Genomic DNA, 26,843 nt, shown 5'->3' on the forward strand with positions numbered 1-26,843 from the left:
GCGCGACGAGCCGCGTCGACCGGAGTCCGTCTCTACCTCGCGTGAGCTCCTGCTCCCCGACCAGCGCGGCTAACCGTCGCCGTCGGCCGGGCCAGGGGCGCACCACCCACCGCATACGGCCTGAGCGCGCTCCCCGCGCGTCCTTGCCGTCCTCTCTTCCCACAGTCCCGTCTTCTCGCCGATCCTCGTCGTCCCGCCCTCTGTGTACTTCCCTCCGTGTGACGTCGTGTAAATTCCTCGTGTTCCTCGCCAGCGACCAAGTCGCCTAATTCGAAACATTCGCCATGTCCAGCCATGGGAAAACCACGTCGGTCTCGCCGCGGAGGTAGGAAGGTGCAGCTGAGGCGACTCGCCGCCAGGTACGGGACGTTCGACGCCCCCCCGAACGAGCAGCCCCGGAGAATCGCGAACGTAACAGTATATTAATTCAATGTATTTTTAATGTATAATTGTAGAAAGACTATGATGTTCGGAGGGCGAAAGTCCTCCTTTCCGTATGATCCCGGATATTTGGAGATAGATAGGAGATTGGAGACTCGGTTCTTTTAAATATGATATATTCTCTATCTCATACAAAAGAGAGTAATCAGGCGGGTGTCGTGTCTCCCCTCAATTGGCCTGGTTCTATGTTCTCTCTCTGATGGCTCGCTTCTTTCACTCGTTCTGCGAAGATCTCTCTTAGCTCGGGTCTCCGGGAATCGAATCCTCTCCTGTTCTCCGACTCCGTGCTTATATTTATGTCGGAGATATCGACGCCAACCAATCGGCCACCTGCCTAGATTCGTTATTTCAACGCCCGAGACGATACTCTATTTATCGTCTCGACCGCCAGCCGTCCTACCCGAAAACATATACAAGCTAACGCTTATGCCGTTCGTCTCTGTACGCTCGTCCGAAATGTACGCCCGTGAATATATTCGCTCGCCTACATAATATTTAATTAACTGTGCTTTGTAAAACAAGATCATTTTTACAACATTTTGGTGTGTCTTAATGATGTCACAAATAGGTGCTCTCGGTGGGCTATTTTGACGTCGCCATGATGCATAACAAATTATCAAAAAATGATGTCATCCTGACTTTTTCTTCTCCTTGGGAGTACTTTTAACATTGGTTTTAAGTGATCGTGTAAATAATCCAACTGTTGTACTGAAATTCTTGTCACGTTGTAAAATTCATTACGAGCACTTGATCGAAAATTACATAGTCATGGTTTCTGGTGAGCGCCAAAGTCTTGCCTGATATTTGCAGAAAGGTGAGGGTTTTACGCACCATCGTCTCATTATTCTACGTCTTCTTCTCAATCTTAATTTCATTTTTATAATTTTTGTAACAAATTTTAATAAATTCCTAAAGTTCCATTGTTCCGTTATTGCTCCACCTCAAAACTTAATGCGACTTACAGCTCAATTATAGGCATGTCGCAATTATATCCGACAGCGACGTACCGCGCATCGTAGAACGGGCCTTAAGGCCTTTGCACGTAAAAAAGTGTTAACTATCCGTAATTTTAGTCCGTAATCGTAGTTTTCAACACGTACAGACAAATGGAGCAATCCAAGTAAAATTCCGCAGGTTACGGAATTTTAGTTGAGTTGCACGGACTAAAATTACGGTTACGGTTAACACTTTTTTACGTGCAAAGGCCTTTACTGCTCGCTTCCAATGTAGGGGTCCGTCGACAAATTTTCCCGGGTTGAATTAAAAATAAAATCAATCGGACAATCGATTAGTTCGATGAGTCGAGGCCCTTTTTGGTGATATCGATACACCCAGGATTTGTCCGCGCGCACGTGCCAAAGTTGGCAGTACTGGCGTCTCTCGAGTTCACACCGCACAAATATTTGGATTCGTGGGTGGTTAAGGTTATGTTATAACGTAAAATGCGTCCCCGAGTCTCAAGCCGATCTGAGTAGAGACGGTGCTCAAATCCACAATGGAATGAGACATTGGTTCTGAGAATGGCAGCCTTAATGAAGAAACGAGTGCTAGCTGAATTTAATCAGAGCCAGGCGGTAAAGATCACACGTCCCGTTCTATTCGGCGCGGCACAGCTGACATCATCTTTTTCACGCGTAGTTTACAGCGCGCGGAGTAAGCCTGGCGTAAGGAGTAAGGCCCGGTCTACAATGAGTTGTTAAACGTCAGTCAGAAGTCGGAACTATGTGTCGGTCCGGATTTTCTCTCGCCCGGAAGTCGAGTTCAGGCTGACGGCAGAGAACGACCCGTAAATGCTTGGAACCTGAGCCTGAGAACGGCTGTCTTGTACCCTCAGGACAGTGTTTTATGTTTCGAATCTTTGTCTTAAAGTAACGCACAATTACCGTCTCGTGACTTAAGGATACAAGACAGCCATTCTGCTCAGGCCCTGAGGCAACTAAAACGTAAGCGTAATTTTAAACAATTTTGCAGCACTGGCCGATGGCGTTCTGATTTGTCGAGGGTAGACGCAAGAGCTGAAGTAGTGACGCCCGTTTCTACCAATGCAAATTAACTTTAATCCCGGCTTAAATTACTCCTTGTCTTTTACCAATTCGTAAAACCAGAAAAAGATAGCAAGTTGAACCGAGATTAAAGTTAAGGCCTGGTCTACAATGAGTCGTTGGTCGTCGGTCAGAAGTCGGAACTGTATGTTGATCCTTTTCCTTTCTGGCTGGAAGAAAAAGGACCGACATGTAGTTCCGACTAAACCGCGTTGGTAGAAACGGGTGTAAGATAAATCAATTCTAATTCCTTACTCCAGACTTACCCCACGCATTGTGGACGACACGTCGCAAGTTCGTAACAAAGCTTTCCTTACAGATTGTTAATGAGCCGCCAACCAAACGGTTGAAGACCCTGCGGCTGTTATCGACGTCTGGCTCGAAGAACGGTACCGACAGCAGCTCGGCGTTAGCTTACATCGAGTGCCTGGAGAAATGCAAGAGCGGAAACGACGCGCTGCAGCTGCTCGTCCGCATCTCGGACGCGATAGCGTACATAGCGCCGGAGGACGTTCCCGTCGCCGTGAAGAAGCTGGCGGAGAGATTCGCCGTCGAGCGGGAGGTCGCGGTGAGGGCCAAAATCTTCTGGGTGTTCGCCGAATTGGGTGAGGTGACGCCCGACACGTTGGAGAAGGCGAAGATTGTCAACGAGACGGCCGAGCTCCTGAGAAACGAGAAGTCACACCGAGTCAAAAGCCAGGGATTGGCCACGCTGTTAAAGCTGGGAGATTACCAAAGGTGTTGAGCACATCTCATGCGCTACTGCGCTTCGTATCACCTCTTCGTCTTCTTTTTTCCCACTGGATTGCCGGACGAGAGCAAATCGGGATTTAGCTTCAAGTTATCTGATCTAAAACTCTGCATCCTCTCGTAAGCGATCCAGTGGGAAAAGTAGAGTATGGCGCGTGCCGTTTCCCACGTGTGTTGGAAGAGTTTGGTGGAAGAACGACTGAGCGAAGCTAAAAACTTCATAATCGCATTCAACAGGTCGAAACCTATGAGATATGCACTTGGACTCTTATACATAATATGTAAATTTTCAATTTCAAAACTTTGAATGAACAAAATCTTTACGAAAACTTAAATCGACTCAGGTCGGTTCTTCCACCGAACTCCTCATTTGCAGCGAGTTTAAATATTTGTTTTTAATTGAGGAAGCAAGAGACACTTCTCTACCGGTAAATTAATAAGAGGAAATGGTTTTTTGCTCAGGGCACTGGTGTTGAAGATCGCGCAGGAACATCTGCCTGACACCTGGCATGGTGTTCAAACACGGTGTCTCTCTATTATCGGACGTTATCTTACGGCAAACGCTGCCGACGATACGTTAACATTAATCAGCAATTATGCCTGCTCTCAAGATCCACGGGTTCGCGCCCAAGCCTTCGAGACTATGGCAGAGTTGCATTCTCACAGAGGTTGCAGGCTGCCCGCGAGTTTCTTCAAGGAAGCCTGCGCAGCTCTCCGCGACGATTACGAGATCGTGCGCCGAGCCGTTCTGAAACTCATTTGGCTTTTGGGCAGGGAATATCCAGAGAAGTCAGTATATGACAAAAATGTACTTTAACTCGGTGTTCTGTAAGATTTTCGATCTGTGGCTCCGTGGCTGTTCAGTTCTTTAGCTCTTTAGCTGTTTTACTTTTTCTCTCCTGCTCTCTACGGTGCCACGAAGAGCTTAAGGCCTGTGTTGGCGATGCTAGAACTTGGTCCAAGAGACAGAGATGCAGAGAATTTTTACAGAATACCGCTTAAAGATGAAATTTTACGCCGAACCTTTTACGTGTTTCTTTTATTGTAAATTTATTACAGTATTGTTGTTGGATCTGACGGAGAAGATGTGCGTATGGTGGACTGTGCCTTTTCGCAAATTTGCAGTCTTATGGGCGATTTGTCACCTCGCGTGAGAGCCTCGGCGATGTCCCTTTTGGGAACGATGAAAAATGTTTCGCGTCGTCATATAGAACAATCGTTGGATAAGAAGCAAAAAATAGTTGAAGCGGACAGACCCGAAGTTGAGGAGAAAAGTGGATCGTGTGGAGCATTTATTCATGGTTTAGAGGACGAATTTTTAGAAGTATAAACTTGTTTATTGCCATACAATAATAATTTCCTTTACAATATTTATTAGCGCATTAAATTAAAAATGATGGAACATTTCATCATAACTGAACTTAATTTTATCCCTCATACTTATTTCTCATATCGCTGAATTTTCTTTTAGGTGAGAACAGCGGCGGTTGAAGCACTCTGCATGCTTTCGTTAGAGCAACCGAGTATAGCCAGAGTTTCGTTGGACTTCATGGTGGATATGTTCAATGATGAAATTCAGGATGTCAGATTAAGAGCCATCGAGTCTTTAAAGAAAATGTCATCGAGCGTGACCCTTCGGGAGGACCAGTTAGAGACGATTTTAGGCGCGTTGGAAGATTTCTCGGGAGAGGTGCGAGAAGGCTTGCACGCTATGCTAGCCTCTAGTCATCTCGCCACTACAAATTGTCTCTACATGTGCGTTAATCGTTTGCTAGACAACTTAAGTCGATATCCTCAGGACAGGGAGAGTATCAGAAGTTGTTTAGCGGCACTGGGCGCGTCGCATCCGTACCTAACGTTGCCTCTGGTACCGCAGCTTCTCGGCCGACATCCTTTCTTCGACACACCCGAGCCAGACGTGGATGAACCATCCTGTATCTTTTAAATTTATTCAAACAAATGGTCCCAGGCCTGTATTCTGAATCCTCTTTTATCGATAAAAGCGCCTCTAAAAGTGGCTTGTCGCCAATCAGAAGGCTTATTAGTCACTTAGAGGCACTTTTATTGGTAAAAGAGGGTTCAGAGTATAGGCCTTAAACTTTGTAAGTTGCCTACAGTATCCTTGACTGCTCACAACAGATGCAAGCGTGCTCGTTTTGATCTTCAACGCCGCGTTACACTGTCCGAGCATGCACGCCCTGTTTACGGAGCATGCGTCCAAGCATTACCACTATTTGCGCGACACTATGCCGTATCTGGTACCGCGATTGCGGCCAGCGCTTACAAGCGGCTCAGGAATCAAAATGGAAGATATGGATAACGAGGAGAACAGGGATCAACGTGGCCGCGAGTTCCTGGAGAAGATGGCGGCCGGAATCGAGATTGCTAGGCCAGGGGGGAGGGTTCATACGCAGCTCTTGGAGACCGCAGCCGTTGATCTTGATTGCTTGGCGGAGATGGATCATCATATGGAAGGTGCAGCGCGTTTCGCCGCCTTGTACATCCGCTGTCTGCTGCTGTTGAAATCCGTTCTCAAAGAATGCTCCGTGTCCTCGACGACGTCTATCTCGGCGAACCCAGTGCCGAATACCAATAACAATATTTTCGTTCTTCTTCAGCACACGCAAAAGTACGTATCATTACGTATCGGAGAAGTCGTTTTGATATAACTTTCGCCATATAATTTTAATGACAGATAAATTAAAGTGCAAAAGCTTATACATTATTATTTTCTAGATTACAACGCTTATTTAGCGGATTAGGCGAGAACGAAATGATATTGGCTAATGATATGTGGTTGAAGGCGCTGGCTATAGAATTAGTTCGGGTTACCAAGAGTGCGACCGGCAGCGCGTTACCACTGGCTCGGTATTTTCTGTCGGAAGCCGACGCCTTGCCGCAAGATACGTCGAGGCTACCGCCGTTCTCCAGGGCTCTGGTTCTACAAATACCCACTTTGGCGGACGTGAAGCCGGGCTCCCTGACGCGGCTGTTGCTGCCGTTGCTTTTGACGCCGGTAGCACAGGGGGATGAACGATTGCCGAGGCCGTCGGCGACGGCGCGCTTCTGCCGCGCGCACATCGAGGAACCGAGAGGCGATGCCGATGCCGCGCTAAAGTTCACGGGTGGCCTTTTGCTCGGCATCCCTCTGAACGCCAAGATATTGAATCTACGCGATCCCTCGACTCTGCGAATAAAGCTGAGGCATCCGGATCAACAAGTGCAATTACTGTTACCGCGGCAGTCGGATCTGCGTATGCAGCGGTCCGATCAGAAAGATTACAGATTGAGAACGACAGTCCTTCTGTCGCATCAAGTGTGGATGGAACCTTGCAACGTAGAGATCTCCCTGGCACTGCTATTGCCCTCGTCCTCGATCTGCACGCATCCACCTTTAGAAGATCCATGCGTGATTGATTTGTGCAAACCTACCAAAGTGTCGATCGCACCGAAAGCCATCAAAAGAGGCATATGATTACATTGTGTAACGATCATTTGATACGTTTGTGTTTCAACATTTATAATTGGATGTATCTTTACAAAGCAAGTATTAATACTTCACGCAGAGAACTAGTTTGTTAATAAAAAAATCTATACTAATTTAAACAAATGTGCTGGCTTGTATGTTCAAAGAAACCAACTCATCATAAGAGGTAACGAGAAAGATCAGTATTTGTTGCAAGTAGAGGCTAGATTAAACGCTCGAGTATTCGCGCTGAACGTCACTAAACGCTGAATCGAGAGTAACATGGAACAGGTCAATCAAGCAAAAAATTTGGCTTTGTCTCCAGGTTTTATTATTCAACATACGAACCAAGAGAGATATCTAATAGAAAATAATTGCAAAATTATAGAAATAACAATAGCGACAGATATTCACTGAAGAAAAAGAGAGTGTAAGATAAACTGCAACTATCATTCATTCAGCATTCATTCGTATTCAGGGTGTCCAGCAAACTCGGTGAAAAAAGTTCCCTGACTTTTTCAGGTTTTCCAGGAGCCGGAATTAATCTTTCCCTGACCGTTTAACTTTTTTCAAGATGCATAATTTGCGTACATCTGTTTGGTAAATGTTAAATGACGAAGTCCTTGAAATATTTTTCTCGGGAAACAAAAATGTAAATAAAAGCAATCATACAATCTATGTATAATACATTGTGTAATAGGAACGGACATATCATTACAAACCATTCGAACCATTTGTGATACCGTACGTAATCATATGCGATGCTTTCGTTTTGCTTAACTGCATTTTGTTTGCAATTCACTAGATAGTACTGTTTAGTAATTCATCTTTTTTTTATAGTTTCGTCTCATTGGAACACATTGAAATAAAATAACACGATGAAAATATAAATTACCAATCACGCTTATAAATAAATTGACGTTTAGCAAAACAGAAAATTAGTGTACCGAGAGCCCAAGAAAAGTTTATTTTCTAGAAACTTTAAATTATTCAGAAAAAATGTGAAACGATGTAAAAAAATCCAGATAAATCGTAAAATTTCTTGACTTTTCCCTGACATTTTCAGATTTCTAAAATTCTCTGCCAATTCCTGGTTTTCCAGAAGATTTCCCTGACCACTGGACACCTTGATATTCAACGTTGCATTATTGTTTTCACTCTGGCTTAAACTATAATATTGATCAATTATTTTCTCCCCATTTAAGTAAAAATATTTTATTGTAAAACCTAGATCCGCTCTCTCATTTATTACAACGTACAAGGTAGAATGTAATTTGTTTTTCATAAAAAGTACATCTTTCTGAATGTAAAACGGTATATACACAATTGTAGTTAAATAATTCCTTATTCAATAGAAATTTCACATTTTGCTAGACACGTGACAGTTTTGAAGGTAGATCTGCCGCAACTGTGTCCTATTCATCTCCAACTGGAGAACGAGCTGCCGCTGAAATAAGATGATTATTTATTGCTTGGAGAAATTATTTCTAGATCGTTTCCTCATTACTTTCTTATTGACTCGACTAATCGAAAACTTGCCGAGGCAAAAAATTACATACGCAGTGAACGTTGGCTTCTCTGGTTCTGGATTCTTCTGGGCTAAGCTACCGAAACTGAGACCACCCGACTGATTAGCTAAAGATTCGAACGTACTGCTACCCGTCACTTCTCCAAATACTTTCGGCATATTTTCCATCGTAGAGCCAGGTTGCATAGTAGGTGGACTTCCAAATCCTGTTCACAACATTCTTGTCTTATTATAAATGAACAATAGGTGCAAGATAATCTAATTATAAACCGTTCAGAGCTCTTGGTAAGACTAATTGGGACATCATCTATACAGGGTATTAAAAAAGAACGGGACCCTCCTATTATCTCCAGCAGTACACGCTTTCACGGAAAATGATCCGAATAAAAGTTGTAGGGGTCATAAAGTACTATCTTCGATGGTAGGACCATAAACTATCATATCACGTGTTTTAAGCATTAATACATAATGATATCAGCCGTTTACCCATGGGAGGAGACTCGAACGCCGGGGGCGAGCTAAAACCAGCACCTCCGAAAACTGGCTTCGCTCCACCGAAGATGGGCGACGACCCGAACACCGGCTTGGCGCCGAAGGCAGGGGCTTGCCCAAAAGTGGGCTGGCTGCTGAGCACAGGCTGCTGTATAGGTGACGCGTTGGACACAGTGGACCTGAAGACGTTGGCGCCCGCGGGGGAACCGCTGACTGCCGCCGGCGACGACGCGTTGGCCGTCGCGCCACCGAACGGGGACGCGGGTGCGCTTGTCGCTCCGCCGAACACGATACCGGGCTTCGGGGCGCCGGTGTCGAATATAGATCCCGTCGAGGCCGCACCGAATCCCGTGTTACCCCCGAAGATATTCCCACTCGGGGCGGTCGAGCCGAAGATGCTGTTGCCGCCGAATACAGAGGTGTTGGAGGAGGTGGAGGCGGGCGCGTTGGAGAACACCGAGCTCGACGTGCCGCCGAACGGCGTCGACGCGGGACTGATGATCGGCTTGCCGAAGATGTTCGCCGTCGACGCGGGCGTCTGCACGGTCGGGAAATGCGCGTTCGACGCCGGGGACACTATCGGGCTCTTGTCGAACGCCGGCGTGATCGAGGTCGCCGCGGGCAGGCCGAACGAGATGGTGCTCGCGGGGACGGCGTTGCCGGTGCCGAAGCTCGTGGCCGGCGCGCTGGTGGCGGTGGCGGCGGTCTCGCTGAACGTCGGCTTGCTCAGGGAGGCCTGGAAGGGTGACACGGGCGCGGTGCTCGCGGGCACCGCCGAAGGGCTGGTGGCGGCGACGCCGGCTGGCGCGTTGGCGAATCCGCCGAACACCGACGCGGTGGTCGTCGTCCCGAAGGTAGGCGCAATCGACGGGAAGGACACCACGCCGAAGGTGCTCGTGGTAGCTGGCAGTGCAATCGCCTCTGGCGTTGTCGCCGTGCTCTTCGCGACGGTCTGACCGCCGCCGAAGATCGACGGCGCCAACAAGATCGCGGCCTGGGCGCTCGCGGTACCAAAGCTGGGCGCCTTCATCTCGGGCGCGGTGATGACCTTCTCGACGATGACCGCGCTGCTGGACGGCACCTCCGTCATCGGCTTCTGAGCGGCGTTCGCGTCCACGACGCTGATGGTGACCCCGCCGATGGTCATGACGGACGTGACGGCGGCAGTCATCGCGGGAGCCTGTGCCGCGATAACGGCCGCGGGTGTGGCGAAGCTCATGGAGGTCGTGGTCGCGTTCGCCTTCGCGCCCGCGCTCAAGTGATCGGCCGACTGGAGGGTCAACGCGCCGGCTGATCCCAGGGACAGGGCCGACAGTTCTATCGGCGTCTGCATCCCCGTCGCTTGAATCGCCATCGCGGGCTCTACGGCGGGCGCGGACTTGGAGTAAGCGAAGGACATCATGTCGAGCGCGGAGGGCGAGCCCTTCGCGACGGGCGGCGGCAGCATGTTGGCCGTGGCGAAGCTGAACGTGGCCGCGGCGTCCGTTTTCGCGGCGGCCGGCGCCGCGGAGAGCGGCAAGAGGTTGCGCGCTATCCCCATGCGAGCGGTCTCCGCTAACGGATAATCCGTCGACAGCACGTCCTTCAGCAGCCCGGTGGAGAACAGAGCGGATTCCGGGGCCTTCACGACGCCGTCGCCGCTCGCCGGGTCCTTGTTGTTCCTGGCAGCCATGTCTGCGACGAGAGACTTCGAGAAGAGGGTATCTTGAGTCTTCGGCGCCGGCGCTCCGAACGTGATGGACGTCGGGAAGTTGACATTGAGCTCCTGCTTCGGCTTGGACTGCGACGCCGCGAGGACCGCCGGCGCCGCGGGCTTCTTGTCCGTTTGCTTGGTGGAGATCGCACCGGAGAACGACACCGCCGTCGGGAGCGGCTTCTGCTGGACCTTGGTCTGCGCCTGGACGACGCCGTTCGTGTCGGGCGTGCCGATCCTCGCGACGATACTGTTCAACGAGGCGAGCGGACTCTGCGACTTGGCCTGCTTATCTACCGGCTGCTTAACGGCGACGCTTTGCTTAACAATCGGCGGCTCGGGTTTGGTCCTAGCCTCACTGACGACAGGACTGAGAGACGCCAAGGAGGACAGTGTGGCTTTGAGACGATCCTGAACCGGCGACGGATTGACCGGCTTGATGATCCTCGGGGACGACTCGGTGAGCAACGCGCTCAGCCTGAGCTGCTTCTCGTGCGTGAAACTCAGAGTCCTCATTGCGATGGCCTTGCAGCGGGTGTCTATGACGTCGGTCTTGTAGCTGATCACCGATGCCGACGATCTCGGCAAGCTCACGTGCAGACTCGCCATCGAGCGATTGAGATTTGACACGCCGTCGGCCGCCATCGAGCGATTGAGCGACTTCCACCGTCGCGAGACCTGTTCGAGCTTCTCCTTCTCCTTCGCGATGATCTTGTTGTGGGTGACGAGATTCTGGTAAACGTACTCCAAGCTGGGGATCTTCATCCTCGACTTCGCCTGCGCCTTGTGCTCCGACCACTCCAGGTCCAAGATCTTGTTGACCTGATTCAGCTGCGTATGTATGTAGTAGTACCAGCGCTGCAGATCTGCTATCTTGCTGTTCTCGTTGCAGTTTCTGGCGGTGATGTCGACGCTGGCCGCGTTCTTCGACTTGGTCTCCTCGACCCACGCGAACGACTGGAGCAACAGGGCTTTCAGGTACGTTATGTCGCTGGACAGGCTGTTTGTCGTCTCCTTCAGCTCTCGCAGGAACTGTTCTATGAAGACGGACGTCTCCCCGAGCTGCTTCTTTTCCGCGTCCGTGCCGCACTCCCACACCTGCGGCTCCAATCTAGTTCGCAGCTCTTTCTCGAACAACGCCTGCTCCTGCACGTAAGCTCGCATCCGTATGCTATCGTCTATGGAGGCTTTCTGTTCCGTCGCTTGCGGCGAGCTCGCTTCCTTGTCCGCAACTGCCTTGATCTCCGTCGTCTTTGTGGGCTCCGGCACTGGTGCTTCTTTAGGCGCGATTGGTTTCGCAACTGTCTGCGGCACAGCCTTTTCCTCCTGCGGCTTCGGCTGCTCGGCCGCTTGTTCCACAGGCGGCTGAAAGAATCCCGCTGTTTTCAGAGAGTCGCCAAATATGTTCATCGGAGCGGGTTTCGAGCGTTCCGGCGCCATTTCCGGTGGCTTCGAGCGCGGCGTGCTGGTCACCGCGGCGTTTATGCTGAACGACATTTCCGCGGGCGCGACGGCGTGGGGCTGCGACGGTGCCGGCGGCGCGACGATCTCGGTGGGAGGAACATTGATGGCGGGGCAGTTGGGCGCAAGATTGACCATGTGAAAGCTGCACAATTTCCCGGACGTGCCGAGGATGTGCAAAATGGGGACCGGATGCGGCAACGTCGAGTCCGTGCCCCACGGCAGCACGCCGGTCGGCGACTTGTCCACGGCCAGGCCCAGCGGATAAATCTCCGTGGTTCTCATCAACGGCAACTGGGCCCTGCCGCTGTCGACCAGCTGCCACTGATTCCAATTGGCGCCACCGTCCGCAGTGCCCAGCATGGCTATCTCGCTGCTGGTGCTGCTACCCGCTATGATGAGTCCCCATTCCGGGACGTGCTCCAAGTAATACCGCGGTACGCTGTCCTCCCCCTCGGGGAAGCTGTACATGATGTCCCCGTAGCACGTGAAGATCGCGCTCGCCTCACCTTTCGGCGCGTCAACGATGAGAACGTTGACGTACCGCTCGCCGTTCAGATACGCGGCGCAAAACTGATAGTTGCTGAGCCACAGGATGCTGATGACCTCCCCGATGGACGGCGAGGGACCCGCGATAGCTCTGGCGACCTTCAGGGTGTCCGGCTTCAGTTGCACAATGTCGCCGTTCTTGCAACCCACCGCTATCTGCTTGCCCTTGGGGCTCCAGGCCGCGCACAGAGCCTGCGGCTCGCTCGACACCTTGGATATCACCGACACTTTCGGTACAAAATTCTCCTCCTCCACCTTCAACAGGAAGCTACCAATGGTGCAGTCGCTGGTGACGATGCAGAACATCGACGGTACGGTGGGGTTCCATCGTATGTCCGTTATGTAGCTGTCTAGCTTGTTCGTCGGTGTTATTTCAACCAACAGGTTGAGACTCTGAAAATTAACGCGCCGGTTAGCGATAAATGCGCAGCCTCCAGATCCCCTATGGTACACACAGAAAAATATATACTACCTGTAAGTAAATATTATTTGTTCCAAGTATTTGATAAGTTTATATATCCACAAATCTATCATAATGTCGTCGCAAGTGTTATATTTACTCAAAACATATTCTGGTTCTTAGTAAGTCTAGTACTTGAAACAAGAATATATAGAATTGTTTGAAGCAAAACAATTTTGTTTCTTCTGATTTTATTAAAAGAAGCATACGGAATTCTTCAATAAGTTTTATAATTTTCTTCGAAGAAGAATAAATTCTTTCTTTGAGTATAAGATGGCAAGCTTTTCTAAGACTAGTAACAAGTATATCTTAAAACTATTATTAAGAAAATATTCTTTGTTGAAGCAAACTATTACTTAAACGGAATAAAATAAACTGAGCAATTACTTTTCTTGACTGTACAATAATATTTTTCTGTGTGTACTGGACAAAACGTTTCGAGAGCGTTTCGTAAGAACTTCTACGAAAAAATCGCTACGTGCATACATTTCTAGCTAGTGAATGGGCATCGTATATCAATACTGTGGGCTTCAATGCTATGCCTATAGCGATATAATTATAATCACAATTAATTGCAATCTTTGATATAACGCCTGGTAACTGGAGTTCTATCTGCCACTCCGCATTGCTCTCGTCCGCCGGCTTTAACACGGTAACTTTATCGTCGTGTCCCACGTAAAGCAGCCCTCGCTTCTTGTCGGCCGCGAGAAGACTGCAGGCGGCGGGTATATATGCGGGCGTCTTCAAGTCAAACACCTGATACGTGTTTGACTGTTTGAAGAGAAATTCCTGAAAGCACGAGAGCGACGGTGAATATGAAATCACGACGATACAATGTAATATAAGACCAGCCTTCTGCTGCTGCACTGGTGAACCAACGCAAAACTGACTGGAGTGAAAACAATTACTTATCTTACTCCGATTTATCGCACTAGTTGACCAGCGCAGCGATAGAAAACGAGCCTGCGGTATCGCGAGACACAGAGAACGCACAGTGCAGTTGCTCTGTGCTGGCGTTTTACGAGACTGCATTCAACCAGCAGCTCACGAATTCGAAGCTAACAAACGAATGTTCGAAGTCACACGCGCTGGACGTAGTTTTGTTTCTCTAAAGATTTTATAGCGTATACGCGCGTCTAAGTGCTTTTTGAACATACATTAGATAAAATTCGCTCGATAAGACAGCGAGAAACAACTGCTTGAACGCGATTTTGTAAATTTAGAGACGCCATGCGAATAAACGTGGTAATGTTAAAAAGAAATACACTCGATTCTTGTATTAAGAAAACAAATGTCGCGTGGGGAAAAGCTCTCGAAAGTTGTTCAGTTGTTCGTCTCGTATCAGAGAGCCACTTTAGAGCGCAAAGAGCTTGGACGCGAGAGATTCGCTCGGTGGTTCGTCTCGCCGCTCGAGAATCTCTCGGAATCGGAGTCGAAGGGAGATGTCGAGCGAATTGACGCGCCAACGTGTATGGTAATCTAATTGTTCTCTTTTATAAATATCTCAAAGATCAACGTGTCACTCGTGCGGGACTGCGGTTCGTCGTATCTCCGCGGTACCGCCGGGGCGAGCGATGCCCCGCGAGGAATCGGGTAAAGGGACGTAGGAGAAATGTTTTCAGGCGGTTGTGCGGCCGCCGACGACGACTTTTAATACAACTTGTTCGCCGGTTGTGTCAAACGGTCCGCCTTGAGCTACGCGCGCGATTCTCCCGGTGAAATAAGTGTCACGCGGTACCTCTACATATATCGGGTCCAGCAGCGCCTTCATTTCTACGGTGTTTTGCAATTACTTCTGGTAAACGGTCAAAGACGGTAATAAATATGAGTTCCACCTGGTCGCGATCGCAACCTCAATCGAATTTCAACAGACAGTACTGAGAGCAGCATCGACTGCGGCTCTCGTGATGTTCGTTCGGCGAGAACGCGGTCGTGCGACGATAGGCGAACGAACGCGATTGGTTCCTGCTTTCGGAGCAGGATCAACATTGTAAACGCGCCCCGTGATTAAAGCCTCCGCTACAATGATTCTCGGTTCTGTTTACAATGGTCGTAGTCGTAAGAATAATCGACTGCGATTGGTCAATTCTTAAGCCTCCGCTACAATGGCTACGTTCGGCAGAAAAAGCTGCTTTGCAACTGTTGTAAAATTCATGAATCTGATTGACGTATGCTCTTAATCACACAAGATTGAGAGAACACACCAATCAGATTCACGAATTTTACAACAGTTGCAAAGCAGCTTTTCCTGCCAAACGCAGCCAATGGGTGCTTACGAAGAAGCGCTCGGAGTTAGGGTCGGACATGCGTACGCCTCTCTATGATTCATGTATTTCATGTCTTGCCCGAACTGTCTCTAATAGCAACCCGGGTTAAGGCCTTCACACATAAAATTCCGTAAGGACGTAAAACGTAAGCATAAGAAAATCGACCAATCACAGTCGAGAACGTAAGGCAATGACGCAAGCAGTAGCAAATCCAACCTGTTGATTTTCTTACGCTTACGTTTTACGTCCTTACGGAATTTTATGTGTGAAGGCCTTTACTCGGGTTTGGGCAGGGCCTAAATTCCGTACACGATTACCGACGACTATCGATACGTTAACGACGTTTGCGCAGCTTTTTCTACATGATAGAAAAGCTGCGCAAACGTCGTTAACGTATCGATGGTCGTCGGTAATCGTGTACGGAATTTAGGCCCAGGCCGATTGAGACCCGAGCGACCCGAGTAAAGGCCTTCACACATAAAATTCCGTAAGGACGTAAAACGTAAGCATAAGAAAATCGACCAATCACAGTCGAGAACGTAAGGCAATGACGCAAGCAGTAGCAAATCCAACCTGTTGATTTTCTTACGCTTACGTTTTACGTCCTTACGGAATTTTATGTGTGAAGGCCTTAACCCGGGTTGCTATTAGAGACAGTTCGGGCAAGACATGAAATACATGAATCATTGAGAGGCGTACGCATGTCCGACCCAAACCTAACTCCGAGCGCTTCTTCGTAAGCACCCAATGATTCTCGGTTCTGTCTACAATGGTCGTAGTCGTAAGAATAATCGACTGCGATTGGTCAATTCTTATCGAGCGACTACGACTACGACCATTGTAGACAGAACCGAGAATCATTGTAGCGGAGGCTTTAAGAATTGACCAATCACAGTCGACTATTCTTACGACTACGACTTTACGACTTCTATGTAGACGAGGCTTCAATATACAAATTCTAGCATCGTGGACACAGGCCTTTAACCGAAGGAGTAGGACTTGCACTTTTATGCGCTCCGATGACATCGACATGTCACGAGACATGTCACATGCTTCAATTTTCCCTCGCCCCTCAGATTTTTCTCCTCCAGTCAAAAGGAGATACTTGATACTCCAAAATCCAAATCTCCAATCTCCATTTGTATGACGCTATTCTCTTACGTCCTGGGTACTGTGTAATCTCTTTTAAAGTATTTAATATATCTGTTGCTAAATAACGTGGCAACGCATCAGGACTGGATAATCGGATCGGGCGAGGTTGTGCTTCCGCGTTTAAATAATTTCTTGTACGTATGTACAACAGTCGAGTGCGTAGAAGTCCATGTGACCGCATAACCTAAAAAGAGCGGCCTATTGTCAACCCAGATCTATCCGAATAAGATTACGCAATCAAGATTGAAATCAGAATTTCGGACTTTACTCAGTTTGCTCTTTCTACCTTAGATCTAGGATTTATGAAAAATAAAAGGAAAAGAATCGGGGGGTGGGGGGGTTAACCGAGTAAACCGCTTTGAACGTGATCAAACGTCATCTTTCATGTAACATTCATTGATCCGACGGAAAATTTTATGAAAACAGAGAAATAAGAGATAATGAAAATCGTGGTTTCAATAAATACATGAAACGGTACACGATGTTGGAGAAAACGGTATTCGTTACGGTTGGCACAACAAAATTTGACGAGCTGATAACTACAGTGCTGAGCCGCACAGTCCTGGAGGTAGCTTATACAATATTTCTATTTTATTATTATCCATTGATCTCTCTTCGCTGTTTAATTCGATCTCTTCATGTTTCTTTTTCATTACGTTTGATACACTCTATTATACAGGGCGAGGAAAAAGTGTGGAAACCTGTAAATTTGTCAAAAACTATGCATTTTAGAAACAAAAGTTTGGCACAAAAGTTTAACTGGAACAACTTTTGTCTGAAACATTTTTGTCTAATATTTTTTGAGATGTTCAAAGAAAACTTGGCAACTCTTTCAATAATCATCGTACGATGTCTCGACAACTGTTTGTCGTGAGAAAAAACGATGACAGGACTTTCTGACTTGATTTGGTGTCAGGAATATGCTGTTGCAATAGTACTCCAACTTTGGTAAACATTTGTGCACATATCTCATTGGAGTTTTCATGTATACACAAATGTAACTTTTGTCTCGAACATTTGTTTCTAAGATGCATAGTTTTCGAAAAATTTAGGGGTTTCCATACTTTTTCCTCACCCTGTATATGTATATTGTATAATGGAATAAAATTGAAATGATATCAATTATCATTAGAAGATGTTTACAGTTATTATCGCGATTCTAGGCACTGTCAGCACGTGATTACAAGCATCTGATCTTGCAAACTGGCAACACCAACTTAAAACCAGACTGTACCGCGCGTTACGGTTTCCGTAAGATAGAAACTTTCGGTTTAAGTCCGTCCATCGGGGAATACATGCAGCTAGCGGACCTTGTGATAAGCCACGCTGGTGCGGGAAGTGTGTTGGAGGCTTTAGAAAATCACAAACACTTGATCGTGGTGATTAATGATCTGCTCATGGACAATCATCAGACCGAACTGGCTGAACAGTTGTACAAAGACGAGCACTTGTATTACTGTACCTGCCGAGATTTGCCGCGTGTCATACAAACGATGGACTTGACCAAGTTGAAGCCGTTCGTCGATGACAAAAGTGCGGATATAGCTAACTTTATTGACAAAGTAATGGGCTTTGGATGACGCTGTCGAAGCAATTTCGCCGTCTCACCCCGAGTACGAGAGCTACTTTGTACCGATGTTTAAAAAAAAGCCAAATAGCTGTGGGAACAAGCAGCAATATTTATATATATATTTGAATTCTTAACATGTTTTACACTTTATAAGGATACATATTCCATAAAGTTTAAATTCATTACTGTAATATATTATATGCTCGATAGAATTTACAATAATAGTACATTATACACTTAAACAACCGTTCCTCAAAACTATATATATATTATAGAAAAATTTGTGACTCTGCATTAGTCAAATTGTGACAGATCAATGGCAGTTTTAACGTTCCCTTGGATAATTTGCAGATTATTCTCGGACACTGTTAACGTAACAATTAATCCTGTAAAAGTATTATAAAGGTCGTCTGCTGATGAAAAAGGAAATCAGCTCTTCAAAAAATATCAGTTATCCTCCATATAATCTTTAGCGTCGATCAACGTCTTATGACAATAAGAACAATTGATATATAATATTAGCAAGTGAAATAACTCTTATGCCCCAGTACACTACTATGTTCTGTGAGTTATTGCTGTATGGCATACTTTCAATTTATTTCTCACGAAGACCTTTTACACGGACATGAAGAAAACTACACAGAATTATAGTAGTGCGTGCTTTAATTGCAAATCAAGCCGAGCCGCGTCATTTCCTTTAGAAGTTCGTTACCCATTTGTGCAGGACTCCTTGTCACTATTACACCAGCCTGATAACAGAACCCACGTATGTATTACTTCATTCGCAAAAAAAAAAAAATACCCAAAGTTGTATCAACAGAAATTTCTCACTCACTTTTTCGAGTGCATTAATCTTGTCTTGCGCCCCGCCTTTTCCTCCCGAGATTATGGCACCGGCGTGTCCCATTCTTCGTCCCGGCGGTGCGGTAATACCGGCGATAAATGACACCACCGGCTTAGCTTTTCCACCCTGCAACGTGTACGAAGTGAGTGAGGTACGACATACCGACTGATCTCTTTCGCAAGGTCGTATCTCGATTTTGTAAATTTGTAAGATCGTAAACGCTCATTCTGGTCCAAGGTCCGAGCACAAATTGCGCGAAACCGGGACACGACCTTGCGAAAGAGATCAGTCGATTCCGGTCTTACAACAGATTCCCAGGACGAGGTGGGACTTGGCGAGGATGGATCGGGATTCGGGTACCAATAATTCTGAACAGCAACCAACGGTATTCTTTTCGATGAGATACTCGGCCGCGAATTCCTCTGCGCTGCCACCGATCTCGCCTATCATTATGATGCCGTCGCAATCCGGGTCGGTGAGAAACACGTCCAGGCAGTCGATGAAATCGGTGCCGTTGAACGGATCGCCACCGATGCCGACGCACAATGTCTGCCCGAGTCCCGCCTGCGAACACAAGTATCGCTATTGCCGCCGCATTTCGCGCTGAGCAGGTAAAAATTTCGCGTGTGTCCTTACAAGCGTCGTTTGATTCACAGCCTCGTAAGTTAGGGTCCCCGATCTCGAGACGATGCCGATCTTCCCCTTTTGATGTATATGGCCGGGCATGATGCCAATTTTGCACTGCAACGTCACAAGGAGAAATGACATTTCGTTTCGCCAATCAACTCGCAGCGCTCAATGCGATTTCTGTACCTGTTCGGGCGCTATTATTCCAGGGCAATTGGGGCCAATTAAACGCGACTTATTTTGCTCGAGTAATCGCCTCTTCACCTTGACCATGTCGTGCTGAGGAATACCTTCCGTAATGCAAACAATTAATGGCATTTCTGCGTCAATCGCTTCCATAATGGCCGAGGCCGCCGCCGGAGGAGGAACATAAATGACTGTCGCGGTAGCACCGGTCGCATCTTTCGCCTGCAAAATGTGGAAGACGACTTGAATGCCGCTGCGAAATAAATAAACGAATGTAGCGAGAGAGCAGCGGTACCTCTTTAACGGATTTGTACACCGGTTTACCAAGATGCTCCGTTCCAGCCTTCTTGGGACTGACACCACCTACTATCTTTGTACCATAATCGAGCGCTTGCTGGCAATGGAAAGTCCCTTGCTTTCCAGTAAAACCTTGACATATCACTTTGGTATTTGCATCGATTTTTAAATTCTTCCTAGTTTCTGTGTAATTAAATCTCACCTGAGAGCGTAACAGGCTTCCACAGTTTCTCACTGAAAAGTTACAAGACAGCACTGTAAATAAGCGGCGGCGGCGCCGAGTTCATTAGGACAAAACTGAGGTGCGTGAGGAAAGAGGGACAAGGATACATTTATTTAAGAACGTCGGTACATTGTACACAGACTGACATTGATGTGCGAGTCAAAGGGAAAAAGTTATGCGCAGGAATATACAAAGTTTCAATACTGCACGCGTACGAAAGTAAAAAGTGTTTGTTGTCTTCTAATCTTAGCGGCGAATTCTGGGTCAAGGTTCATTTGCTCGCGGATCCAACACGGATACTGTCGAGACACAGCGGGCAGAAGGCACGCGAAAATTTTATTCGAGCGTGCCGCACGCCGAGAGAAATGAAACGGGAAAGATCGAGGCGCGAACGAAAAGAAAAGGGGGGTATCGCCAGCCCCGGCTGCGTGCGGGAGTTATCGCCACGGAGGGGAAGGGTCGCGAGATTATTACTGTGAGAACAAATTAACCAATTGCATCGCGTACTACGGGGGCACCCGATTAGCAGCGCGACACGCATTTCCCGACGAGGCGCGACCCAGCCGCGATTACGTCTCGCCTTATATAATGAAATATTATCATAAACACGCGGGCTGTCAGCATTATTTTTAGTCCGTTCATAGGCTGGCGCGTGGCGTAACCAGCGGGAGACCAAAAAAAAATCCCTCGAGAGGCAATGCCGCCGAAACGTGCGAAGGTCGGTGGGGACCGACGACGAGGACGGCGCGAGACGCGGGAATATCGCGGTGCGTGACAATGGGATGCGCCGCGAGTGACCCACCAGCGAATTTCGAGAACGACCTGGCAGCCACAGCCATCTTTCACTTGGTCCTTTCCGCTGAGAGGAGGCAATGCGCTCGAAATCGAATTAACACCGGAGCACCATTGATAGCACTAGCCACTACGGCCTGACAAGAAGGTCAAGTCCAGGAAAAGATACGGAGAGGAGACGGGTGATTGTCGCGCGAAGTTCTGCACGGCCGGGGCCGCGAACTTGCGAGAGAGCGTAGACGAGAGGATCGCGCTACGATCGCCTCGTTTCATTGGCTACGTGGCATGTCGCGCGCAGCTTCCATTGGCGGATTTTAAATACTCGCGCTCTAAAGCCCGTATCAGACTACGGATTGGGATTGGGATTAGATTGAAATTTGACCAATCAGAGTAAAAGTTACTGAACTTGAGATTAGTAAACTTTACTGCGATTGGTTAAATTTCAATCTAATCCCAGTCCCAATCCGTAGTCTGATACGGGCTTAAAGGCCTGTGTCCACAATGCTAGAACTTGGACCAAGTTCTAGCACCGTGAACACAAGGCTTTAAAGCCCGTATCAGACTACGGATTGGGATTGGGATTAGATTGAAATTTGACCAATCAGAGTAAAAGTTACTGAACTTAAGATTAGTAAACTTTACTGTGATTGGTTAAATTTCAATCTAATCCCAATCCCAATCCGTAGTCTGATACGGGCTTTAGAAATTCTATTCCCTGTTCCTGTTGCCTGGCATTGTGTGATGGGCTTTAAGTGTTGTCTAAGGCCCGGTCTACAATGAGTTGTTAGTCGTTAGTCAGAAGTCGGAACTATATGTCGGTCCTTTTTCTTCCACCCAGAAAGGAAAAGGATCAACATATAGTTGCGACTTCTGACTAACGACTAACGACTCATTGTAGACCGGGCCTTAGTCCCAGTCTACAATAGAGATTTAAGCCCTAAGTCTTAAGAAATTGACTAATCACAGTCGCGCATTCTACTCATACTTGACCGTGATTGGCCAATTTCTTAAAGCTTAGGGCTTAAATCATCTATTGTAGACTGGGACTTAAGAGGCTAAAGCCCATGTCACACTACGTATTGCGGTCGCGGATCGCAATTCAACCAATCGGGTCCAAAGCCGTCTCGTCTGATTGGCTGAAACGTGATCCGCGATCCGCAATCACAATCCAATCCGCGTCCGCAATGCGTAGTGTGACACGGGCTTTAGGGACGCCGGAAAGGTAGAACGCTGCACGATCGACGGAGCCCCGGCGTGCGAGCGTAGTTGACAAGGGGGACGATTGATGGTACCGCCGTTGCCGAATGTCCGTCGTTAACGAGACGGTCTGCGCCAGTCTACATAAATTCTTTTCGATTTCATTATCATTATTACTGACTAAGGATTTAATTATATCCACGTTTTTACATGGATCGCAATTCAATCAAATTCACAGTGCCCCGGTCACGTAGGTAATATCGGCGCGGGTATACGGAGCGATGATACGGGCGACGGCGGTTTCGCGGACGATAAATCTGATAAAAATGACGTGTTGAGAAGATACGCTTATCGCTTGACGGGGAGCGTCGAAGGAATTGCAAGGTAAACGCACTCCCGCCGCGCTCCGGCGATCGTCCCGTCGCGCGCTATCGATCCGCTGATTTTATCGTGCGAACCCGTGCGCCCGAGATCCCGGAAGTTGCGCCCGAAAAATCTCCCCGTCCCCGGCCCCGTGTACCCCACTGACTTTTCTTCCCTGTAATCCGATACGGTTCTCGGAAAAGTCGTGCGTAACGGTAGCGCACGGGGGGGGGGGGAGGGGGGCCTTAGGAGACGTCGCCGTGCAGAACGGCGAGGAAAAGCTCACCCGAGACACTCGCGAGACGTCCACGGCTCCGTGCTCGGGGGATCATCGCCGTTCTACATTCGCGCACGTTCCGGGGCGGACGAATTTGATCCCCGTCATCTCCCAAATTTTACGCGCCCGCCGCCCCATTTTCGCGCGGTGCGTCGGTCGTCGCGATTCCGCGGGTATCCTGACCTTTCATGTTATGCAACTGAACGCGGCCCGGCCGTGGTCTTCGGCGCCTAACGCCTTCTCTTGTTGCCGCCCGTGACGTAGAGGTAGGATGGAGGAGAGCACGGGCTCGGAGAATGTCTGGCACAAGGGCAAGCCCGAGGAGCGCGGCGAGCTGTTTCAAGGGGAGTCCACGGCCGCGTCCGTAGAGGCCAACTCCACCTCGCTGGCCGATATATTCGACACGGCGTTCACGTCGACGGTCGATCCATCCCCGCAGCCTCGCTTTCCATCAGGTACGCACCGCGGTGACACTCGGCGGCTGCCTCGTCGACCATCCTTGTTTCCGCGCTGCAATACGACGCACGTCTCGCTTGCAGGTAACGAAATGGAGTACGAGCACTTGTTCGCCGAGAGCGACATCGAGGAGTCGGACGTGACGGCTATAAGTCATCCTTACAATTCGGCCCACCCCGCCGCTTCCGAGAGCAATTTTGTTTATGGGAATTACTTGACGCCGCAGGACGCGACCGGCGACTCGCAGGAGTATTGGCAGCCCGATCTCTTGAACTGCAACATGTGCCAAAATAGACAGGAGAGAAACTCGAAGAAGGAGCCACCGGCTCGACAGTTGAGTAATCCCTGCGAGGAGAGAGTGTGTGAGTATAGGAGGAAGAGAATATTGCACGATCGCGATCTGACGGTCAAGCACAAGACCAAGAGGAGCGACGAGCAGAAATTGCTGAGCGGCCAACAGCCGGATAGTTTGAGTATAGCCGGGCCGTCTAGATCGTCGGATCATCCTATCTCGAACAAGTAATTTATTCCTCTGCTTTAGCGGCGCTGGCTTGCGCAATCGGCGTCTACCGCCGATACATTGTGAATGTATTCGTTACTTTGCAGTATGACGAGGTCGGCGGAGAACCCGGATGTTTTACAAAATTTAGGAAGTGATAATGCCAATGAGTCTAATAGTTTGTACCATTCAGTTATGTCAAGTGTGATAACGCCTCAAGAGATGCATTCATCTCGTACGTTTTCACAGTGTTTTACAATGCATTAAGACGTCGCGCGTCCGCAGGTCAGCGTTTGTTAATCTGTCGATCTTGTTGCTTTAACAGAAAGTGACGATACACCGTCGGCGCCAGATTTGCAACTCGATTGGTCCTCCAGTAGTGATAGCGACGACGAGGACGGCTCAGTTGAGGTACTTGGAACTGTCAACCATAACGCAAAGGTACGCCAATATTTTCAAGTACAGAGAATAGCGCTGAGAAAATTAACGTCGGCACACGATTAGCAGTTAGGTAGATCGTACCTAATTTTTTTGTGCTAATAGTGATAGCCTCTTTGTGCAATGTTCATAAAGATTATTGCAATCAAAACGGAGTTGTTTTTTTTATCGGCCATATGGTGTACTAAAGCATTAAGATATTGTTTATTATAAAAGGATTTGTACTGTAATCCTTTCGTGTTGAAAAAATTAATAAGAAACAAACAACATTGTAGTTTGAAATAGTACACTACGCCTTTTTCTGGTAGCGATTTAAGAAGTAAGGGAGGGAAAGATGATAGATTTAATAAAAGAAGGAAACGAAATACAGGCAGAGCAAGTAAATGAAAGGTGAACAGTGAACATTAAAGTGGAACAGAAGGCACAGAGACAACGGATTAGAATAGATCTCGGTAAAGAGTGTAAGGATAGGAGAAAGGAATTAAAGCGGGGAGATGAGTGTCCAAGAAATGTGGAAATGAGAAAGAAATAAGAAAATAGCATAGCGCTGTTGTAGAAAAACTATTAGTGTTAGGCGCAGTAAAGGATTTGATTTAAAAGAACGTTTTTCCTGTAATGTTATAGAATTCATTAGAAAATACAAACGAAGATAATCGTACAGTCACCGTAGTTGACTTAACAGTAGAATCTGACGAAGAGCACACGTCATCTACGCCAACAAATCCTGTAGTTAACCCATGGTCAACAGATTATAATCATAGGTGAGCGTTACATTCTTAAATACACTTGTTCCTATCGAACTCGTTTTACTTTCGCCGTGTTATACATGCCGCAAAATCCTGTTTAGAAATAATACCCACTGTGTGCATGGATCACCAGATTATTGGAATCATCTGCATAACATGCATAATAGAGGCACGTATCACAATCACAGATTGCCTGTTCATACAGGTTATTCGTCTATAGGAGGTATGACTTTACACTTAGAAATTCGTTTATCGACTGTTAAAGAATGGCATAATTGGAATGCGAAGTTTACGCACATAATGTGCTATAAAATGATGAAAGTGAAAGTTAACTTAATTGCTATTATAAACAGACGCAGCTACGGAAGTGGTACAAGTAAGACCACGAATGCATCCTGTGCAAGAACGATTGTGGATAAATCAGCAACGTGTGCAAGAGCAACATAGACGAAGACTTTACCCCAGATCTTCGTCTCATCACACGTTAGTACTTCAATACACTTACATTATATTCCATGTTAAGCGCAAGAGCATCTTTACAAAATCGTCTACTTAGTGCGGGACCATGTAACGCTCACGTGCATTCATCGACGCAACACACTTGCGGAGAGGGAGAGAACAGTAGCCCCCCGAATACTCGGTGCAATAATGGAACGGACAGCACGGCGTATACGGAAAATTATCTCCCACCTCCTATTTTACCGCCGCCGCAGCAGCCTACTGTTTACAGTCATCCCGAGGCTCGAGGACCATCTAGCTTCTATAGGGGACCATGCCCAGTGCTGCCTATAATCGTAATCTAACGATTCACGCAACGTGTCTCGATGTCGTATTTTATGTTATATAATTTGCATTTCATGTATATTCGCAGGTAAATCCGCTGAATAATCAGCCAGTAGACTCGATGTCTTCGCTGATGTTACCGTCGATACATCAACCGATACACCAACATGTGCATCATCATATGTATCATTACGATCCGCATCAACGGCCGTCGCAACGCATGCATCATGTACACATTAGTTTCCATCCCCCTCATATGGTTTGTCTCCTGTTACTTACTGCCAAGTCCGTTACACGTAAATTCTTTAAATATATCTTGCACTTATCGTATCACTTTAATACACATACAGCAAGGATCTGCAGCACACCAGATAGTGCCGTATGCACCGAGTATGTCGGAATTTGTATTGCAAGGGACACGTCATATCTCGACGCGAGATATGTCTCGACTGGACAATTACATACGCATTGCTGACTTTCGACGTATGGCTCATATAAGTTGTGGGGCTACACAAGAGTCCATTGAGAGCCACACATTCCCTCACAAATATAAACGGGTAAGAATTGACATTTGGATAAAACCTTTTAATATCGAGTCTTTATGATATTACAATACGTTATGTATTTATTTATAGGTAAAAAAGGTAGAAAATGGGGAAGATGCTATTGAGAAATGTACAATATGTTTATCCGAATTCGAAGATTGCGAACGCGTCAGGTAACAATTTTAGTTTCAGCCTTTGTACATCAATGGTATGTGAATTGTAATATTTTCGCGTTTGTTTTTTTTGTCTAGGAGGCTTCCATGTATGCATTTATTTCATATTGACTGCGTTGATCGATGGTTATGCACCAATAAACGTTGTCCTATATGTCGAGTGGATATCGAAATATTTCTCCATAAGGAATTTACTACTTCGAATGAACCATGAACATAGTTTAAGGTTTCCCATATCTGCCTCTTTTTGAAATGTAATCAGGTAACGTGTATATGATATCAAATATTTCAAGATGGTCCATCCAGGGGAAAAAATGCACTGGGTTACCACTACTATTACGAAATAATGATGTAAAAATGTTATGGATAATCAAAATAACGAAGCATCAGCTGAGTTCCTCAAGAAGATGAGAAGAGCTATCATTGTTTAATTTTACATACATCTGTGGTTGATTTTATGGGTCTTATTTTGATAATTACTAAATTAATTTATCAAGCATTAGTGGTTATTAATAATTTAATTTTT

At 47.2% G+C, this 26,843-nt stretch overlaps 5 protein-coding genes across 9 annotated transcripts; 3 read left to right on the forward strand and 2 right to left on the reverse strand.

Moving 5' to 3' along the window:
- The first annotated feature begins 1,798 nt into the window (after window positions 1-1,798).
- On the forward strand, window positions 1,799-6,840 carry LOC105561057 (integrator complex subunit 4). Its single transcript, XM_012010709.1, has 7 exons — window positions 1,799-2,015; window positions 2,803-3,221; window positions 3,696-4,022; window positions 4,293-4,557; window positions 4,705-5,167; window positions 5,373-5,862; window positions 5,970-6,840. The coding sequence occupies exons 1-7, from the start codon at window positions 1,962-1,964 to the stop codon at window positions 6,706-6,708; spliced, it is 2,757 nt and encodes a 918-aa protein (XP_011866099.1). The 5' UTR covers window positions 1,799-1,961; the 3' UTR covers window positions 6,709-6,840.
- Window positions 6,841-7,898: 1,058 nt separating this feature from the next.
- Window positions 7,899-14,926, reverse strand: LOC105561058 (nuclear pore complex protein Nup214). 2 transcript variants are annotated; one of them, XM_012010712.1, is made up of 5 exons: window positions 14,621-14,926; window positions 13,369-13,671; window positions 8,714-12,815; window positions 8,259-8,433; window positions 7,899-8,146 (listed from the first exon to the last, which is right to left on the reverse strand). In XM_012010712.1, exons 1-5 carry the CDS (start codon window positions 14,651-14,653, stop codon window positions 8,119-8,121), a joined length of 4,641 nt encoding a protein of 1,546 aa, XP_011866102.1. In that variant the 5' UTR covers window positions 14,654-14,926; the 3' UTR covers window positions 7,899-8,118. The 2 variants fall into 2 exon arrangements, with proteins under 2 accessions (XP_011866102.1, XP_011866101.1); XM_012010711.1 differs by having other exon boundaries at window positions 13,369-14,926.
- Window positions 14,927-16,095: 1,169 nt separating this feature from the next.
- On the forward strand, window positions 16,096-18,300 carry LOC105561061 (UDP-N-acetylglucosamine transferase subunit ALG13 homolog). Its single transcript, XM_012010718.1, has 2 exons — window positions 16,096-16,869; window positions 17,465-18,300. Exons 1-2 carry the CDS (start codon window positions 16,768-16,770, stop codon window positions 17,879-17,881), a joined length of 519 nt encoding a protein of 172 aa, XP_011866108.1. The 5' UTR covers window positions 16,096-16,767; the 3' UTR covers window positions 17,882-18,300.
- Window positions 18,301-18,321: 21 nt separating this feature from the next.
- LOC105561060 (succinyl-CoA ligase [ADP/GDP-forming] subunit alpha, mitochondrial) lies at window positions 18,322-22,885 on the reverse strand. 3 transcript variants are annotated; one of them, XM_012010717.1, is made up of 7 exons: window positions 22,861-22,885; window positions 19,824-20,059; window positions 19,529-19,750; window positions 19,352-19,456; window positions 19,100-19,279; window positions 18,707-18,841; window positions 18,322-18,620 (listed from the first exon to the last, which is right to left on the reverse strand). In XM_012010717.1, the coding sequence occupies exons 1-7, from the start codon at window positions 22,865-22,867 to the stop codon at window positions 18,534-18,536; spliced, it is 972 nt and encodes a 323-aa protein (XP_011866107.1). In that variant the 5' UTR covers window positions 22,868-22,885; the 3' UTR covers window positions 18,322-18,533. The 3 variants fall into 3 exon arrangements, with proteins under 3 accessions (XP_011866107.1, XP_011866105.1, XP_011866106.1); XM_012010715.1 differs by lacking the exon at window positions 22,861-22,885 and adding an exon at window positions 20,851-21,030; XM_012010716.1 differs by lacking the exon at window positions 22,861-22,885 and adding an exon at window positions 20,556-20,573.
- Window positions 22,145-26,723, forward strand: LOC105561059. Of its 2 annotated transcripts, XM_012010713.1 has the most exons (13): window positions 22,145-22,421; window positions 22,942-23,132; window positions 23,217-23,652; window positions 23,740-23,867; window positions 23,958-24,073; window positions 24,695-24,831; window positions 24,918-25,039; window positions 25,170-25,299; window positions 25,373-25,610; window positions 25,688-25,858; window positions 25,950-26,156; window positions 26,235-26,317; window positions 26,396-26,723. In XM_012010713.1, the coding sequence occupies exons 2-13, from the start codon at window positions 22,949-22,951 to the stop codon at window positions 26,529-26,531; spliced, it is 2,088 nt and encodes a 695-aa protein (XP_011866103.1). In that variant the 5' UTR covers window positions 22,145-22,421; window positions 22,942-22,948; the 3' UTR covers window positions 26,532-26,723. The 2 variants fall into 2 exon arrangements, with proteins under 2 accessions (XP_011866103.1, XP_011866104.1); XM_012010714.1 differs by lacking the exon at window positions 22,145-22,421 and having other exon boundaries at window positions 22,937-23,132.
- The last annotated feature ends 120 nt before the right edge of the window (window positions 26,724-26,843 follow it).

This window comes from Vollenhovia emeryi, unplaced genomic scaffold, assembly GCF_000949405.1.
Source record: "Vollenhovia emeryi isolate VEMERY1.0 unplaced genomic scaffold, V.emery_V1.0 DF939213.1, whole genome shotgun sequence".
Taxonomy (NCBI): domain Eukaryota; kingdom Metazoa; phylum Arthropoda; class Insecta; order Hymenoptera; family Formicidae; genus Vollenhovia; species Vollenhovia emeryi.